This window comes from Ammospiza caudacuta, chromosome 8, assembly GCF_027887145.1.
Source record: "Ammospiza caudacuta isolate bAmmCau1 chromosome 8, bAmmCau1.pri, whole genome shotgun sequence".
Taxonomy (NCBI): Eukaryota; Metazoa; Chordata; class Aves; order Passeriformes; family Passerellidae; genus Ammospiza; species Ammospiza caudacuta.
Window position 1 is genome coordinate 24,319,396 of NC_080600.1, and position 20,436 is coordinate 24,339,831.

General features: G+C 40.3%; 1 protein-coding gene across 3 annotated transcripts in view; it reads left to right on the forward strand.

Moving 5' to 3' along the window:
- The window catches only part of TLK1 (tousled like kinase 1), a 93,635-nt gene extending 83,475 nt beyond the window's left edge, over positions 1 to 10,160 (forward strand). For all 3 annotated transcript variants that reach the window (XM_058809976.1, XM_058809975.1, XM_058809974.1), the window contains 7 exons: positions 126 to 217; positions 304 to 393; positions 1,011 to 1,180; positions 2,466 to 2,601; positions 5,012 to 5,123; positions 5,397 to 5,504; positions 8,403 to 10,160. In XM_058809976.1, the coding sequence (XP_058665959.1) occupies positions 126 to 217; positions 304 to 393; positions 1,011 to 1,180; positions 2,466 to 2,601; positions 5,012 to 5,123; positions 5,397 to 5,504; positions 8,403 to 8,579 (885 nt within the window). In that variant the 3' untranslated portion in view covers positions 8,580 to 10,160. The remainder of the gene's footprint in view (positions 1 to 125; positions 218 to 303; positions 394 to 1,010; positions 1,181 to 2,465; positions 2,602 to 5,011; positions 5,124 to 5,396; positions 5,505 to 8,402) is intronic.
- Positions 10,161 to 20,436: the final 10,276 nt, after the last annotated feature.

The window sequence follows — 20,436 nt, forward strand, 5'->3', positions numbered from 1 at the left end:
AGCATGACAGTAGCCTTGTCAATAGATTTGTGAATTACATGCTATCTTTTTTCCTCACTTTACTGGGTGTTATTTTTATCACCTTTGGTTATAACTTTGCCATATTCATGCATTTCTTTTTTTAGGCTTTTGATCTTTATGAACAAAGATATGCTGCTGTGAAGATTCACCAGCTTAACAAAAGCTGGAGGGATGAAAAGAAAGAAAACTACCACAAGTAAATACTAATTACTTACACTTCATATGCTAAGCTTAATAGCATTTTGTTGATTGTAGAAGGCTAATGTATCCATCTTCTTTTAGACATGCCTGCAGAGAGTATAGAATACACAAAGAACTGGATCACCCCCGAATAGTTAAACTGTATGACTACTTCTCCCTGGATACAGATACGTAAGTAGAACTTGGCAGGGATTTTAGTGCTGTATATTAGATAAACAGAAATGAAGAGTATTTGAACAAAAATAACGTATGTTCTTGCTTTCAGCCAAAACATTTTAAAAAACCCCATACTAGTTGCAGAATTTTGTCTGCTAAATATTGCAGGCTTTCTATAAGGTGATGAAGAGAGTGTTTTGCAACACCTGACTGACATCAAAAGGCTGCCATACCTTGGACAATTTTCCAAGACTAAATGGCATCAGGAGCATTACTAGCCTAGGCATAGCCCCTGGTGACTGGGCTGTACCTCTTGGCATGAAATTGTGACATCTTAAAGGATAGTTAAGGCATATTGATTTTGAGAAATGTGTCTACTATAAATAAAGAGGCGTTTCTTAATTTCTCATCCATATGGATGCAATTTATCTTTTAGTATAAATGTTCTGATTTACATTACTTTTCATGAGCTAATAGTTACACCATGTGTTCCATGAACAATTTCATTCATGTATTTTAATATTCAGGCAGCCATTCTTAAACTTGTCAGAATGAAACTAGGTTGTCATGTCTGTTGCTGATTGTGCAGTATGATACATTCTTGCATTTTGTGTCTCTAAATTCTACCCCAGGTTTTGCACGGTTTTAGAATACTGTGAAGGCAATGACTTGGATTTCTATCTCAAGCAACATAAACTGATGTCAGAGAAAGAAGCTAGGTCCATTGTAATGCAAATTGTAAATGCACTACGGTATCTCAATGAGATCAAGCCCCCTATTATACACTATGATCTTAAACCAGGTAAGTGATAAATGTTATGATTGAAAATGTAATTTATTTTTTATCCTTTATTTTGTTTGTAATTCATGCCGGAAAATGCCAGAGTTATCTTCTGTGTGTCAGGGCTATTGCAAACAACTGGAAAAAGTATGCACTTTTCTTCAGAATTTCATTGCCAGAATCACCTGCCTTTTCTGTGAAAAATGTTTGTTACAACTGTTCTACTTTGCATTATTTTGATTTGAATTTGTAGGAAAAAAATCATACAGCTAATAGATGCATGCATTGGTACCTAGCAGTATAAACAGATAAGATCATTAGTAGGCTCAGTGCTGTCTGGTAATTGTGGGATGCTGATGTGTAATTAATTTTTCCCATATGTTTTTTTAAAACCTGTAAATATGTAATCAGTCACTTTCAGGATCCCAGCATAACCATTCCAAAACAAGGCTTTACATACAGTTTTCTCTACAATGAATAATAAATATATTTATAAACAATATTTGTCTTGATTCCATTGTCTTTGTTTCACCATCTTGCACGAATGATGCTTACATTCTTCATGTGCCTTTAATCTGTTACACTTCCAAGTTTGGGGTTTGTAAAGTAATTCTTAGTGCCAGGCTGTTTGCTTTCTGTTCTGTGATAAACTGCTCACACAGGTTTATTTTGTCTTATGAAATTATACAGAATGTATTCTTAGTCTCATTATTTTTTGTTCTCAGAGGAACTTCATCAAATAATTTTCATATCAAGAATTATTGTACAACTTCAACACATGGAGTAATAGTTGTAGGATTGCAGCAATTTCTTGGCACAATTTTGTGGCATATGCAAACAGTGAAAACTGTACTGTAGGGTTCATTCTGGCAGAAAAATAATGAGACTTATTTGTAACTGGTATGTGGCTGCATTCTGCTATTTCCTCACTCTATTTTGGTGTTTATTTGCTGACCAACCAGCTCCCAGATGAGAGAGCCATTTCAGATCATCATGATAACCTAGAGAGTTGCTGAAATTGCACAGAAACTTATCATAGTCAAGTTACTCTAGACTTGAGGATGTAAAGATTATGTAAATGTGCCTCAGTTGGTTCAAGCATGATGCTAATAACACCAAGACTGTGGGTTTGGTCATGGGTCCCTTTTAACCCAGGCTGTTTTGTGGTTCTGAGTCTTTGATTCTGTAAAATTGTCACTTACTCTCATGAAGTTAGATGCTCTTGAAAATTGAACCTGGTTTTGAAAATAAAGCATTCTGTTAGCTTTTTTTGAAGCAATTTTTCTTTTCTTTACCCCCTGAATAGGTAATATCCTTCTTGTAGATGGAACAGCATGTGGAGAAATAAAAATTACTGATTTTGGTCTGTCCAAAATAATGGATGATGATAGCTATGGGGTGGATGGAATGGATTTAACTTCACAGGGAGCAGGAACTTACTGGTAAGTCCTGGTTTGAATTTGCTGTTTAGACTTTGGATTATTGTTCAGATTTTATAAATGTAGTCTTATAAAGCAATTTGGAGAGACAACTAGGACTAAAAATGTTAACATGGATGGCAGACAGAGGTGTTTGTGCAGTACTGTGATGTTGATATTCCCAAATATGAGAAGAGTCTAACTTATAAAGTAAAATAAGAGAATGTGTGTGTGTGTGTGTGTGTGTGTGTGTGTGTGTGTGTGTGTGTGTGTGTGTGTGTTACTTATAAAATACATATATATAAGTAAATGTGGAGATGATCACTGTGATTTAGAAACATGGTAACCTCTGAAGAGGCAGGTATTATTTCTTTGGCTGCTGGTGGTTGAAGACATTTGACAGAGACATTTGATGATTAAGTGTGGGTGCTTAGTACTTGGAAATTGTAGAACAGGTATTGCCAACAGGCAATGTCCTAAGAGTATTCACTCTTCCTTCCTAAACATTAATGACAGCCCAGCAGCTGTGATTTATTTTTTGTGTACTTGCACGCTCATCCAAAACACTGGAGTTTTACAGCTGCCAAAGCATAGGTATGACAATAAGCATGTCATTGCTTACAGAAAATCTGGTTTTAGACTCTCTAAAGATGCAGATTCTTCATGGCAGAGTAGCTCTTTCAGCCTGAGTATGTGCTGGCTGTGTCAGTGGGTGGATTAGAAATCCTGTACTGGGCAGGTTGTTACAAGTCGTTCGCTCTACAGAGAAGCCAGTGTCATTCCCATTTGTTTTTCACCTCTTCCCTTATTCAGGACTTGGATGTAATAAAGTTTTTGCCTTTTCCTTCAGAGTTTTTAGAAAAGGAAACACATACTCTTCCTCAAATGCCACTGTGCACATGCTGTGAGAAAATGATTACTCGAGTTGAAGCATTTTAGAAGTGTTAGGCTTTTGCTACTCTTTTTAATACTTTACCTCTTTAAATACCAGTTAAAATGTTTTATTTTAGGAATATATATCAGAAAAATTTTGGGTTTTGGATTTAATCTAGAATGCCTCAGGCACTAGTGGTGCTGGAAACTTAGAAGTAAAAAAAGATCTGTAATCATTATAGATTCATGATGAGTCTCTGCATTTGTAATTCATGCTTTCTCTGAGCCCAAAATCTTCATTAGGGAGGGATTGCACAAACTGTCTGCCCTATAGCCCTGTAAGGGATTTCCTCAGTCACTGGGTTCGGTTACCTGCCTTTCCAGGCTGTTAGCTTATATAATCTCTTGGTAAACTTCTTGATGTTTACATTAAATTTAGTTAGTGTTTTGTCCCCAGTAATCTGATTTCAAATGTCTTCTGTAACCTCAGTTCTCTGATCATTAGAAATCTAATCCTCTAATTTGCAGACTGTGTATATTTGTGGCCAGTTTATACTTGTTTGTTCCTGTGCTAACATTATCCTCTCTCAAGTAGGTTGTGGCCCCTTCCTAGTACTTGCACCTTGGTGTTTTTGTAGCCTTCACTTTTTTTCCCTCTGAACTATAGTCTATCCATTCTTCAGATCATTTTAGTAACATTCTTTGCATTTGTATCATTTTAAGATCACTTGTCTTGATTGTTGTAATCAGAATTGTAAACAAGTATTCCAGAAGAGAGTTTGTGATACTGTTTAAAATTGTTGCATTTTATCTCCCTTTTTCTGCTTATTTCTATTTCTACAAATATTTCTTCAAAGTTTCTCTTTAAGTCTTACATGTTGTTGACAACAGAGTGCCTGTTCTGTAGTTGTCCTAACAGTTGTTTTGCATTTTTCAATTTTAAATATTACAGTCAGTAATAGTTGACTGCCCTTAAATTAATACATATGGAAGGTTTTGTTTGTTTTTTAAAGAAAGTTCCATTTCATAAGTTATTCTGTAATTTAGGAATGGCATGGAAACTTCCTCAACTTTCATTAAGTAAAGTTCTCTTTCTGCAAAATATAGGGACAGAAATAACAATCACCTTTGTCTATCATATACACCTCTGGGTAATGTTACCATTTTTACTAAAAACTTGGTTAAAGGATTTTTAAGCCATATTGATTCCTAACGAGGTCTTGCTGTAAAGTGCCCTATTTGGCTTTCAGCTTTTCTTGCTTTGATAGATGGCTTCATATTTAACCTGGAGTCACAATTTAAAAATAAATTATAATTGTCAGTTTATGTAAAAATGTTTGTATTTGTGCTTGTGTTAAATAGACCTCTCTATTTGACTAACTGTATAGAAACTGTGATATCAGTTTTGGTGGGTTGCAAGGTGTTGGAGTGCAGATTGTAGGGCACCTGTACAATTGTCAAAAGCTCAGAGGTGTGTAGGTAAGATGTTTGTACAGTTGGATAATTGAGCACATTCTAGAGATGCCATACTTACAGACTGAAATGCTGTTTTGTTTTCCAGGTACTTGCCTCCAGAGTGTTTTGTAGTTGGCAAAGAGCCACCAAAGATTTCTAATAAGGTTGATGTGTGGTCAGTTGGAGTAATCTTTTTCCAATGCCTTTATGGTAGAAAGGTAAGGAAATCTTTAGAAAATCTAAAGATTTTTAGTGTAGGTGCCTATTCTCACTAGACTGTAAAGACATGAATCTACATGGAAAATTACTTGTGTTACTTTTGGCAGTGTACATTGATTTTGCAAAATCTTAGAAAACGTTGCCTGTAACTTTTTTATTTGCAAGATAGCTGGCAGTTTGTATACTGCAACAACTTACTATAGGAGAAATATTTATGAAATCGAAGTAATTGGATAAATCTCCTGAAAAAAAATCATGTGCTTGTTTTGCAGCCATTTGGCCACAATCAATCACAGCAAGATATCCTACAAGAAAATACAATATTAAAAGCCACAGAAGTTCAATTCCCTGTCAAACCTGTTGTAAGCAATGAAGCCAAGGTAACTTTTACTTTAGTCTCTGAGTAAAACATTCATCTTGAAGATTCAGCTGTAAAATTGTTGTTAACCCAAGAATGCTGTAGGACATAATAACTGTGTAGAAGAACGTACTTGAGAGCTAGTATGTGGATGTTTTTATTTAAGCAATCTTATTCTGGGACTTCTCAAAATCATGTACTTCAAAGCAAAACTATATTTATACATTCCAGAAATTTGCAAGTGGTTTTTAAGTAGGCCACCTCAAAAATGGTCTGCTTTACTTTCTCTCAGAGGACCTTATGTGTCTCACTCAGGCTGTCTTACTAGAAGTTCTTGTGAAATGCTGCTGCTAACAGTAGCAATCTCTTTCTGAAAACAATGGATGTTAATTCTCTGCAGCCTTATTGGCTGGGAAAACTACTTGACTACCAGGTACCTGAAGGATATGGCCTCTAATACTCTTCCCTTTGAAAGGTTGTAGTATGTGCATATTAACTTACGTCTGAGTTTAGAAACATGAATTTGAGATTAAGAATCTAGAAGATATTTTGATGCTGATTCAGGAAATAAGACTGCCAATATAGTTGCTCTGCTGCAAAGGTGTCAATTCCTCTACACATACTGGCTATTCAGAAACAGAAAGGTGGTTTCCCAAATGATTACTACTGTGAGCATCTGTAACACAAATCCAATTCTGTGAAAGTGGAAGAAAATATTATGTGTTACTTGCTTGTAAAAACTCTCCCAATTTTTGAAAGATATATTCACGACCAGATGCAATTGATGTGCTCTTTGAGGAAAAAAATGCTACGATAGTAGAATGCTTATTCAAGTTTCAGCAACTAATTAAACATACTTAGATTTGGGACACACCAAAAATTTAGGAATGTTAAGATTCAGCTTCTAAAGATTAAAAAGAAAAGAAACATATTACTACAGGCAGTAGCTTCCCAACAAAATAAGTATTTTGGGTACATAAACTTGCTGTTACAAGTGGTGGTATATTTCTGTTAATTACATTTTCTAAAAGTAGTGTTAGTGAGGGAGTTGCAGTTAAAGTTATGAAAAACTGGTTGAAGAATTGTAGTTAGAATTGGGTTCTTTTTTTAATTGAGGTTTTTGTTTGCTGTTGGTTTTTCACTGGCATTTGAAAAACTATCCCTTGAGTGCAGTTGACAAACACACATCATGTTACTGATACCTTTACATAGTAAGAGTTTATATCTGTGTCTTTTAACTTTGCCTTTCTTTGTCATTAATAGTTACTATACGGAGGATGTTAGGAAAGAGGAGACAGTTCAGGATGGAGAATTGGCAACTTTTTGCATTCCCTGTGTATTTGCATGGTCTGTTTGTTTGAAAGACTAAAATAAACTTCCAGTATTCTCAAGTCATATTAACCATTGTCATGATAGCTGTGAGAGAGAGGGAGAAATTATTCTCTGGTGGAAATGCTGTAAAACAATTTCAGACTAACTTCTTAATGTAGACCATTTACAATGACTGTGTAGAATCCAGATTGTTTTTCAGATTTATAGGCCTGGCAGTTGGAAAAGAACAGCTTGTAAACTGAAATTCTGATTTGGAAAACACAGAGATTAAATAAATATGGAACCTCAAATGACATTGTTAGTTCGTTTTCAGACTGTAACTGTCCTTTGATCCTCCTCACTGTTTCCTGTTTTGTGCAGTGGTCTCCTTTGCTTCACACTAGTGTGGCTGCAGTGCCACAAAATTGTGAAGTATTTTAAAAACATTTCAGACACAAGCTGTTACTCTGAGGATCTTGAGAATAACTGTTTACAGGTCATTTGTTTTGAAGGATTTACTGTGAAGAATTTGATTAAAATCTGTAATATCCAAGAACATGTGAATATCTACTAAGAGATGTGCATGATTTTTATGTTGTACCTTGTTCATGCTGGATATGCAAATGTTAGAAGTAAATTCTAGCATGATTCTTTGGAACTTGTATCACAGATTTTCTCCTTTAATCTCCAGATTTTAATTGGAGCAAAGAACAAACAGCTGAACAGATTTATCAAAGAAGACATATGTAATTCTTTTAAATTAAGTTCTAAATTAAGTAATGATGTGCTAATCAGTTCTGTAGCAATAATAAGGATTTTCTATCATTAAATGTTGACGGCCAGGCTCTCAGGAGACCAAATGTTCTGTGTGTGCTAGACATAAAACTTGACAGAAACTTTCAGCATAAAATTATTGGCATAGGTCATATGGACCTAGATGTAGGGATGACATAGTGAATTTAGCTACAGAGTTTTTCAATTGATTAGTTAATTTTAAGCAGGTGTGATTGAGTTTTTCATGGGAAGGGAGTTTCAGCAAGGTAGTGGTTTCCTAAATATTCTTTACATAATGCCTATTGAGCATGGCCACCATCAGTGTCAGTTTCATGTTTTGCTATACCCTGTCATGGTACATGTGGAAATGCTTGTTTTCAAAAGTCAGCTAAAGCGCTGAAATTCTGTCTCTGCATCATCCACCTATTCTTCCCCACTCAATGGTTTTAGAAACTCATTGGAGAAAGTAGAAAGGTCTCCTTTTTCAATCCTCTGGCACTTGGGTTTTATTCATCTGTTCAGGCATAAAACATGCAAAAATTTAATTGGGTGAGGTGCTAATGTTTTACTTGTAAATATAGTTCCTAAACATGGAAATAAATATTTGAAGTGTGATTATTTGAGGCCAATTAATTTGCTGATTTTTTCTTTCAGCCATGTTGTTATATTTCTTCAGCGGGCTCAGCAGCAAAATGTTACATTGTCACTTGAATTGAATGATTTAAGAAAAAGAATGTGTTTAGAAGCTAGTTTATCCAGGAGGACTTGCCTATTTGCCTGAAAGCAAATAGAAGTATTTGGAATGTTACTGTAACTTTCTACATTTCTTTTCTAGGCCTTTATCAGACGCTGTTTAGCATACCGAAAAGAGGACAGATTTGATGTCCACCAGCTGGCTAATGATCCTTATCTTCTCCCTCATATGAGGAGATCAAATTCTTCAGGAAACTTGCATATGACTGGCCTAGCAGCATCCCCTACACCACCTACTTCAAGCATTATTTCGTACTGAAATTTCTCCAGCTGAGGAATGGGATGATACCTTTGTTTAGTTTTCAGATGCAGACTTGAGCTTGAAAGCATTTGAGTGTTTTTACACAGGACAAGTTTGATAACTGTGTTTTCAGACTGAAGTCCTCCTACATAGTGTCATTTGTATGATTGGAGTGGATCATGGACTGTGAATAAGTGTGCCCTTCTGAGAAACACCGTTAAACATTGAAGGATGAAGGATGACACTTCCTGTTACAAACTAACAGGTATACTGTGTTTAAGACTGAAGAAAAGGTTTTTAGTTTTTTTCTGGGGAACATTGTAAATAATCTTTTTAATACTTTAAAGTACATTTGGTGGATACTGGAATGTTCTAACATGAAGGGTAGTTTTTCATTATTTAAATAAAAAAGGGTAGTGAGCAAATTTGAAAACACAGGAAAAATTTTGTGCCTGGTTATGAAGTAAATGAACTGCCATCTTTCCAAGACATTGATCTTTCAAAACCAAAGTAAGGAATGTGAGATGGTGAAAGATAATGTTCAACATCAGATTTTTCAGATAAAATTAGGGTATTTTGTTTGGCTACTCAGGCTTGTACCTCCAAAAATGTTGTGGTGTTCCACTGAATTTAGATTGGAAGGGTGATATGGAATTCCTGGTACTTACTTCTCAAATAGATTGCTAATTTTGAAATCCATTCAGTTTTTTTTAAATACTATACTTGCTGTGGTATTGAAACTTGAGAACCCTTCCAGGCTTCTAAGAAAAGCAAGCAACAGTATGAAACCAAATGCAAACAGGTCATGTATAATGTTCTATGCAGGAATAATGATAAATTCCCTTCTAGCTCTACTGTAAATTGTTGTACAGATGTCACATTTTCAGTTAAATTTCAGCAACTTACTCCTGTACAAATGTTTAAAGTATGGCTTTTTCTAATTGGATATTGTATTTTTTTTAAGTCTCCCTCAAGACGCTTTTAATTGCTGCTAAATGACGTTGCTTTTACTTTTACAAGAGTCAAATGACCTCCTTCAGGTGCGAGTCAACTGTACGAGAGATGGAGCAGAGGCAATCGTTATCAATCAAGGCATGTACAGCGATCTGTGTTGGCAATTTACAGTACAGTTCCTTCAGTCCGTTTGCTGCGTTCTCCTCCTGCAGAGCGCATCAATAATAGGTGTAGAAGTTGCTCATGGTTATTCTCTATTTCTGGAAGTTCCTATCAACAAGGAAATGTTTCTTGTGGCTTGTACAGATATTTTAAAATGTGAAACATTTTCTAACTGCCTTGTATGGTAGAAACTTATTTTTCAGAACAGTGTATCTCTCTCCTGTTCACTATTCTTTTTACTATCCCATTCTTGATGCTGAAATACCTATATGTAATTTTGTCCATGTTGCAGAAAGAGGAGGCTGTATTACCACAGGTTTTCATTTAGTATTGTACAGTTAAACTGTTGCTCTTGTTTCTGATGTTGCAAGCCATTTTGTTTTCATTGTATATAAAGAAATGTTAACTGTCTCTTTAAAATGCTGCTGAATTGTAGAGAATGTAGCCAAAACAGTAATAAACAACAGGCAGTTGAAATTTCAAGGTTTTCATTGTGTGCTTTTACATTTCAGCATAGGGCAAATCACATAACCATATCAGTGAGCAACACAAAAATACTTAAACTCTTCTTAATTACAAACAAAAGGCCAATAATACAATAATTAATTTAAGTAATATTGGAGGTGAAAGGGGGAGATTCATGAAACTTAAAACATCTGTCATGGTGAAGTAACCAAAATTTCATTTGATTGAATGGACTGCACAGTTACAACTTGTAAGTATTTCAGTGGTTCTTTTTGAAATATTGAGCTGAGGGATAACATTAGCTCATAGAGTTATTAGAAAATTAGACTCAAACAGAATACTGCGACTCCATCCTTTCCACTCTCTACAGCACAAGGCTGAGTGCAGAGTTCAAGAAAAATGTGCTATAGCTGTAAGTTCATTTTAAATTTCATTCCTTCTTATTCTGCATGTTGGTAACTGAAATAGAATTGATGGTTTTACCACGTGAAAATACGTTGGATAGTAGAAGCTGTGTTTTTATTTTGTGAAGGCTGGTCAATATTTTGACTTTCTGAGAAGTGCTTTTGAGGCTCGCTGGAAGTCGGGAAATGCACGGTGGCAGAGCGGGCACCGGAACAGCGCGGCCCGGGGAGCTCCGCGCCGCTGCCACCCGAGTGGCAGCCTGAGCAGGTGACTGCGTGTTTTACCATCAGCAACCCTGAAAAGGAAAGCACGTTTTGGTATTTAAAGCATCCTACGTGTTCGTGCTCCAGCTTTGATGTCCTCCGGATTGTAGGAAAACCACAGGTCTGAGGCGGGGCCACCAGCCTGGCCCGGCAGAACACGGCACATCCAGCCCGGCCAGGCAGGACACCAGGGCAGGGCACATCCAGCCTGGGGAGGGAATGCAGGTCCCCAGCAGCGTTTCTGCTTCAGCCGTGCCCTGAATTCCGGCCGGGCTGGAGCTGCGGCTGGGGGAGGAACTGCTGCTGTGGGGCAGAGGAGCTGGGGCTGGGGCTGCTGCTGTGGGGCAGAGGGGCTGGAGCTGCTGCTGTGGGGCAGAGGGGCTGGGGCTGGGGCTGGAGCTGCTGCTGTGGGGCAGAGGGGCTGGAGCTGCTGCTGTGGGGCAGAGGGGCTGGGGCTGGAGCTGCTGCTGTGGGGCAGAGGGGCTGGAGCTGCTGCTGTGGGGCAGAGGGGCTGGGGCTGGGGCTGCTGCTGTGGGGCAGAGGAGCTGCGGCCCGCGGGGCCTGGGCCGGGCGGGTGCAGCACCGCCCCCGCAGCCGTTGTGTGGGAGGAGCGGTTCGGCAACGGAGTGGAGTTGCCAGCAAGGTGAGAAGTGTTTTTTGATCTTTTATTATTCTTCAAAGAGCGCTGAGAACTTGGTGCTCTTCTCCAGAAGTGGAATATTGCATTGGGAAGGGAGCCTGGCCTGGCGGGGTAGGGACCTGGGCAGTGTATCAGGACAGGAGAGCCTCAAAATTTGGAGCCAGTGTGGTTAGAGAGTATCCTAATATCCATGTCTAAAATACTTGAGTCTCACAATTGCTATTGCATTTTTAAAAACTCTCTTTTCTCTGTATCAGCTACAGCCAGAGTGAGGGCTCTGGTTTGGTAGCTGAGGGGTGCCGGCAGCAGGGCCTGCCCAGCCGCACACTCATGAGCCAGCCAGCCCAGCGTGTCCATCTGCCGCCGCAGCACAGGCACCAGGGCACTGCCGGGGCTCCAGGGGGTAAATACCCTTCCTGAGGCCGGGACCATTCCTCCAGGCAGCCACGGCAGCCATGGACTGTAGAGCTGAGGACTGTGTTGCCTTTGTAGGAAAGGTAAGACTGCATATTTTTCAGAGAAATAATGAATGATCCAGAAATCTCACGTCTTTGTGATCACAGATTGGTGAAAGGAGTCCAGTGAGACACACAGAGCTCCCCAAGTCACCATCCTGGGGGTCTGTCTGGCATTACATACCTGCCACCTGAGGCCAGTGTGTTTCTAAGCACCCCTTCCACAAACAAAGCAGGTTTTACTCAGTGCTTAAAGCTTCCTAGGTAAGGATCCCTGAGTTTGGCTCAAGTTTACTCATACTCTGACAAATTTGTCCACCTTATTCTTAAAGATGCCTCTCAGTGATGGCTGCATTACTTATCTAAGTAATCTATTCTAGTTTTTCCTAGCATCCTGTCTTTTTTACTGCTCTTTAAGCCTAATATTTCCAGTCCTGGGCACTGTGGCACAAAAACCAGTTTCCTGCCATGTATAGTATATGAGCTTTGTTTTCTATACAGTCACCATATATTTAATTTTGAACTTCATGTGTAATTTTGAAATTAAGATTATTGTCCTCTGAATAAGTGAGGTTCTTGCAGAATAATTTCAGATATTCAGCTCCTAACAGAATGTTTGAGTAAACTTGCTGTTGGAGAAATTTGATTTTTCTTTTTTGCTGGAAGAAATCAAGTCACCTTGCAATCTTTTCACTGTGCTACGTTTCCCAAGCCAGTAAAATTCTGTGTGTAAATAAAGGAAAAATGCTTTCCCTAGAAATCTCATTTTGTATCTAGTGTCTCGAGAGCTAATTGGGTATCATTAAGAAATTACAGGTTGTTTAAATTTCAGAATCCCCTTCTACAAGTCTATGGGCATCTTTTTCTCTGCACCATTCAAACACACCCAGGGACCTCCTCTCTAAAGAGTGGAGGAGATCAAAGCCACATTTGCCGTGTCCTTAGAGAATGTTTACTTGCTCTTGAATGAAAGCTATGCTACGGTATTGAGCAGAGCACAGCTCTGCAGACCAATGGAACAAGAGTTTTCTGGGAAGAGAATGCCATGGCTTCAGCCCCATGCTCCTGTTCCTGTAGTTTTGCAGTTGTACTTACAGTGTAAAAACCAAGCAGTCCCTGGACATCACTCTTGTGTCTGCTGTTACTCTTGGGAAACCTGTTTACTCATATGCAAAGTTTGAATCATTTTGCAGGTGGCCTGGAGTTGTGGCTTCCTGTTATTTGTAGTACTGGTGTCCAGGGGAGTTGTGCAATTCCTCCCTTCTCCAAAACCAGAAGGACAATCCTTAGCAGAGTTATTGTCTTCAGTAAGGTCTGGGAGCAGCCATAGCTCAAAGAGGCATAAGCACTCTCCAGCGTTTCAGTGCCTAGAAGGGCCTGACAGCACATTACTGAATCAATAGAATATTTTTGATGTGGGAATACTGAAATATTTTTAGTTCAGGACAGAAGACATGTTCAAACCAGCTTCTTCTAAATGTTGTTCAGTAATAGAGAACTATGATAGTTTGTAGTTGATGTTGAGAGGTCCAAGAGTTGTTAAAATGCAAGACAAAGACAGGAGAGAGGGTTGCTTGTGTTTTGTGTCTAAACTTGTTGGGACACTCATGGGTTTAGCAGGCCTGGAATGAAAGCTGAAAAAGGCAGCTGATTGTCTGTTAGCTTTGTCAAAATCTTGGAGGGAAAGAGCATCAAGAACTGCTTTGCTCTGTGTATTTGTGAGCAGATCAGTAGATCTTCACTTGCCTTCAATAGTAGAACAGCAATTTCCACTAAAACTGAGAGAAGTAGCAAAGATTTAAAGGACTCAGGGAAGCAGAACACGCCCCCTGTTCCCAGAATTCTGCCATCTACCTCCTCTGCCCTTGGGCTGAGCGCGGCACAGGAGCAGGACTTGCCAAACAGTCGCACATAAGGGGCTGACCTAGGAGATGGTGCAGCTTCTTTCATTCCCCTAGATTTGTCCCTATAAAAAGCCACATGAAGAGCTGTTGCACAGCTTTGTATATTTGCATAATGTACAACTTCCTTCACCCTAACTACCACACAAATTGTTTGTTTCAGGCTTGCAGCTGTGGCTCATTGGCCGCTGGCTGAGCTCTCCTCGCTGATTTGAGCACTGCAGTACCTTCCCTGCATGCCCTTCTATTGCAAAGACAAGTGAGTAACCCACTGGCTGGCAAACTGCATTTGCCCATAGTGGACTTGGAGCATCTGTTCCATTGGTTAAATGTTAATTCATATACATTTATATGATACCACAAAATCCTCATGCTGCTTCTAGGGTTACATAAGAATGTATCAGGAGCTGAGCTGAACTCTTAAATTGTCTTAGAGCTGTCAGGTTATTTTCATTACTGAGCCTAAACTAATTCCAATCTAAAAAATTACCATGTCCTAAAGGTTACTGTCCCATTACCCAATTGACAAAACCTTTACACATAAAATTAGAAGAATAACTCCTGTGTCATCCTTTATCATCTGTCAGGATTCCTGTGTTTTTAATGACCCTCATCCTTTTCCACTTAAATTAATAATTTCATATATCAGTAGAATGAAAATCATAATACGTAGGTAGTACATTCAACAAGGTGTGGTTCTAATGGTGAAAACTGTAAAGACTGGTGGTTTTTCTCCTTATCTCAGGGGCAAGGCAGCTCTCTCTTTTGGCTGGGTTACCCCTCACCCAGGCCCAGAGCCAGCCCAGGCTGCAGGCGGCCCACGGTGCAGGCACTGGGAAGTGGGGGTGAGTGCTGGGGCCATGGGAAGCAATGACAGCATCTTTGCTTGCTGCAGGACAGGCCTTCCCTGTCACGTCAGGCCGTGCTCCCCAGGCCCTGCAGGAGGAAGGGCTTCCCCAGAGGCAGGCCTGCCCCCCAGCTGGGCTCTGCTTGCTGGCTCTCCCCCATGAGGAGCACCTCTCCTCCGGGGATGCTTGGCTGGCTGTCCTACCAGTAGTCTCAAATTTTCAGTGTGTGGACATCTTGCCGGAGATGCACAGATGATTTTCTTCTCCAGGCATGAGAGTCCAACCAAAATTTCCAAGAAACAACAACAATCACAGCAGCTACCACAGAAATTTAGGTGCTTACCAGCATATAAGCCCTCAGTGCCATTTCTGCCTGATTGTCTCCAGGGGGTAGGAGTTATGAAAACCCACCATCATTTTTACTCATTCCTTGACTAAACTAATGCAAGAAGAACCTGTTGTTCTAATTATTCCATATCCCAGGGTTACTAAAGTGTAGTTCCTCTACATGCTGCACGAATTCAAGCATCTGAAGCTCTAATCTAATACTGCACCTATGTTCATTATCCTTTGGACATACAAATCTGAGGTGACACTGAGCATCAAATGCCTTTGCACTCTGTGACTGAGCGATGGCATCTCTTCTTGGCAGATACACACCAATTGAGGATGCAAGTGTAAAATGCTTTCAGAAGTGCAATAAACTTTAGTTTTGAGGGCAGCAAAATTCTCACTCAATAGTTTTTATATGTGGATTGATTAATTAATAGTATTTCTGAGTCAAACAAAACCACTGATAAAGGATTAGCAAATACTAAGGTCATGGTAGAGAGCATGTTTGCACTCTGCGCTTTTAGAAATGCTGATGATGTTTTCAAATCCTTGTCTTTTTAGATTCAGCTTCTTAACTGAATTTTTAACCAGACCTAGAAGGAAAACAGATGTTTGCATCTTTCCTCCCTGCCCCATTCCTTCCTTTCAGAATAGCTGGTGCAGAAGTGCTTGTTTAAACCCCACCTTTCTCAAACAGAGGACATCCTCATTGGCATTTTGGACAGTTACTCTGCACATGGACTAAGAAAAGGCTTCTTCTCAGTGAGCAGAGATTTGTCTCTGGGGGCATTTTCTTCAGGGAGTGGGGTAGTGTGTCTCCTCTCTTTCTCAGCTGAACCCCTGGGTAGAAGTCACAGATTACTGTAGTTTATTGTGGGAGTGGGAAGCTTCTGGAGCTGTGTTGTGGCTTGTGTGACAGCACCTTTGATGAGTTTGCTGTGGGAGTTGAGAACTTACTGAACTGTACAAAATGAATGGCTTGTGTAGCCAACACATTTGTGGAAGCCTATTGCAAGAATTTAAGGGTTTGTTAGCCAACACCTTTTCAGTCTGAACAGTGATCTGGTTGCTCCAGTTATGGCAACTGTACAATAAAAGCATAAATGTTCCTGACACCTGGTCTGGTGCCTTTGTTCAGCCTGATGAGAGTTTATAATGAAATCATGATAGGTCACAACAAGAAGCATATGGAAAATATGCAGCCTCTGCTTTGTTAGGAGTATAGAAAGCCATAGCAGGCACTCTCTCCACTTGTACACACAGACCCAGCACAGGAAGCTGAGAAGTCACTTGAGACCTCTGGGCTCTCACAGCACTGCAAATATAAAACATAAGCCATTGCTTAACCAACATTTCTCACTTGTAAGGGATGAAGTGTCAGCATCTTTTCTATTTATGACTCAAGCGGACAGGTCCTTAAAACTGTTGATCTCATAGGAGAGAGGAGTATTAGATGTGAAGAGGATTACAACAGGGGAAGCAAACACTTGCCCTTGTGAATTTGTATGAACTATATTTAGAATTTAAATCCAAGCATAATTAAACAGTGCTAATGAGACAGAGGGACTTATCTTCATTTGGTGTATAATTGGTATCACTGATTTCCTCATTCATTTTTTCCTAGTTTTAAAGCCTTCTTGTTCCAGTGAGATTAGATGGTAAAAGCTACCCTGCAGAGAGAAAGTGTGTGGCCTGGAGCTAAAATTCAGTTGGAAGCCTTTTAAAAGATGCTGCTTTCTTGATAGCATCAATAACTGACAGCAAAGACACCTGTGAACATGCAGCCAACAGTCAAACAAGGCAAGCTTTGTGCAGTGTACCCTTGAAAAAAATGCACACGTTTTACAAGGACCATAATGGGGAGGAAAAGTTCACCCTTTCCAGTGAGGGAAACAAAATACAGTAAGAGTTTTAATAGTTGTAGGTATATAACGCACCTCTATTAACTGAAGTTTGAATTCCTTCTCAATAATATGCTCCAACTATGCAGGAATGTGAAGCTTGCATAGGAACTTTTGGTGACAATTTGTGGTGGGCACACTGCAGCAGGTCTGGGTGGAAAATGGTAATGGTCTTGCCCAACTTAAGTAGCTCTGATCCCATAACCAGAACAGCAGCTTCTGTTTCAGCTCTGTGCCAATAGCTGATTATATTTCTGAGCAAAGGACAACAGCTACCTGCAGCTGCAGGAGCTCGACTTCTATTTTTTTTTTTAGCTAGTCAAAGCCAGTAAAGAAGTGTGCAATAGGCAAAGTCAGCTTACTAAAGTTCCATTTTTGCTTTTCAGTTTTGTCTTTGGTTACATTCAAGCTCCTTTTAATTATGCCTCAAATGGATACCAATTTTTTTGAGGGTTTAAGCCGCATCTGTTTTTTCAAACTGCAGCAAAATCAGCTGTTTCCTGAGGGGTTGCACAACAATGACTATGCCTGTACATTTCAGTGCTGCCATGCATGCCAGGGTGCTTGTGTTTACTGGCTGACAGGGGTGCTCAGGAGCATGAGACTTTGCTGTGCATCACATCCTAGTGGGAGTGCTTGCAGCCAGCTGGAATCTGTTCTCAGATTCTTCAAACCCTCCTCCCTCCAAAGTGGCCACCACTAACCAAATGCCTGTCCCCCCACTGAGCCAAACGAGTTCAAAGAGGAGCACTACAGTGTCTGTGAGTAAGCTCTGCTGGATAGGAAGAGGATAGAGTGAGAAGAATCCCACAAAAACAACAAATGTTTTTCATCATAGTCCAGTAATTCAGCACAGACTTATCCTTTAGTCCAGTAATTCAGCACAGACTTATCCTTTGGGTTGCTGAACCCAAGACTTTGTTTTGTCCTTTTCTGGAAGGGGATTTGAACACTTCCCTGCTAAGACTGCTATGCAAATTAATCTAAGACATAGGAATTGTTACGAACATTTGGCCTCAATTTCCCTTTGCTCAGTTTCTCTGGACCACTCTGACTATGTCACCCTCTTAAACACCCCTCTCTCTTTTGGAGACTGTCTTTTTTGACTACTTAGTGTCCTGTTCGCTGTTCCATAAGGTGAGCTTTGCAGCTGTACTTCCTGTTCATCATTGCCTAGCCAGGCTATTCAGTCAGCCCTCTGGCTACTTACTGGTAGTCAGTAATACTGGGTTTAATTTTCCAGGGGAACACATCATTTTAGAAGTTGTTCTGCACCCCAAAAATACCTTCATCTGCTTATATATTGCACAGAATGGCATGTCTGCTCTTGCTGTTTTTTCACTGTGACAGTCCAAGTGTTCAAGCTCTTCATGCTGCCTTGTGGTTGAACAGCATTGAGAAAACACCATTGGTAACCAGAGCTGAGAGCAGCAGCAAGTACAGCTGCTCCACTTGTGAGCAGTCCACAGCCACTTGCCCACTGGCTCCTGCTGAAAAGATGCCCTTTTTCTTTCTCACTGAGCTGTGAAACAGAGGTCCTGACTGTCTACAGCCATGAAAAATCCCATGACTCTCAAAGTGTCAGAGACTGGAGACTTAAAAAAATTGATGTCATATCACTGCTTTCTGCTGCCTTAACAATTATATTCCTTCTGAACCATCTTAGCCTAACTGCTGGGGAGTCCCACTGTCAGGATTAAACAGGTGTTTTGTTTCCTGCTAAAGGTGGGTGAAATAATAATCACCAGCTCTGCTTCATTGGCCACCGTGTGGTCTGGAAAGGCGCCATATGCCCAGCTCTCAGACTGCTGCAGACAGGAGGCTTGGGGGCATTATTTATTATTTGCCTAATCAATTTAAATACTGTATTTCTTTCAGAAAGCACATTTCTAGTCTTTATAAGGAGATAGGTACAGGACTCATCAAGCAGCCTTCCCTATTGAAGTGCATCTTCTGTTTAAACAGCCAATATTCTGCTTGCACAGCATATGGGTCTAGAAGCAAAGACTTTGCCCTTGGAGCTGCACTGTGCTCATGAGCTTTGCTCATCACAATCAGTTGTAAAGGTTGTTGAAGTTCAATCCCAATAACAACAATTTTCATTTCATACTTTTGAAGAGCTCTCCTTGAAGGGAGCGTGGTGCCTCTCCTCCAGCACGCACAACGGTGTGGGCGGAGCAAGCTGCTTCCAGAGGCTGACTTGCCTCTGGAAAGTGCTGCTGAGCCATCACAGTGACACCATGTGGTGTCTCGGGTGGCAGGCGTGGGCAGTGCCTCTCTCCCACCCACTGACTTCGGATCCTCTCGCAGGCCAGCCCCATCTTCCACAGAAGCTGCAGGGCTCCGAGGTGAGCACAGGCTGGGGCTGGATGGGTGGTGGGTGACTGGAGTGTGCAGGGCAGGACAGGCACTGGGTGTGGGTGGCAACTTCTCTCTTGGGAGTTCCAAGGAGAAGCAGTTGAAATGCATAGGCACTCCTTGTACAAGGATGGTAAATGAGGAATCCCCTGCAAGAGGTGACAGCAGGACCCCTCTGCTCCGTGGAGTAGCCAAGCAGAGTGCCAAATGCACTTTAGTGAGAAGACAGCCATCTGGCTTCTGTCCTTTAACAGCTCTCTTTCACCATCTCTTCCTGTAGACCACAAGAAATTTCTCTGTGTTTTTGGCAACCCATTGTAGCCTGTGAGAATCATATTACAAGGTCCAATCTACAAACGACAGGTAGAGTAAGGTGAAGAAAGAAAACGGGGAGGAAGATGATAAAGTGGACAAGAATCTGAGAGGCCTTCAGGCCTTATCTTGAAGTATTACCTCAGTAGTGCGGGTTATGGCAGCAGCAACCAAGACAGCAAGTCTTCAGAGCAGGAGCTAGCAATGTCCTTACTGAGGGAGGGTGGTGAGCTGTCAGAGGCAGAAGTTTATAGACTGACAAGTAGGCATTGCCAAGGCAGGAGTAAAGGCTGACACAAGTCCTTCTGCAAATTGGTGAGGCCCTGGGGAGCAGCCTATACTGATCTCCAGCAGTGCATGTCTGCAGGAAAGGATGCATGAGCACACTTACATGTGAGTGACATATGGCAGCTTCCAAGGAGTGTTTGAAAAATATTTGATTCAGTTCCCCACAGTCCTCAATATTTTACCCTGAATTCCTCCAAGTCTTTCTATTCCTTTTTGATGCATACTTTTAGGCTAAAAATATTCTGAAGCACAATGCAATCCGTAAGTACATTATTTTTCTTACTCTTAGTAGTCAGGAATGAAAATAGTCAGGAACTGGGTTAGGAACAGTAAATTCCTTTTTATTATTAAACAGTTAGTGCCCAGACAAGTGTGATTTTGGGTTGTGTAGCTTTTTTGTCTTTTCTCTGAAGAGGTATTACTAGTAAGACAGGTAAGAAACCTGTTTCAAATAAAAATGCAGCTTTGAAACAAAGGTAACTGATTCACAAATTCAGTAATTTCTAGTACATGGCATGTTATTTGGCAATACAAATGCTTCCAGTTGCTTTCTTTTTTTTAGAAGTTGTAGTTGCTCTCTTAAAGGATTT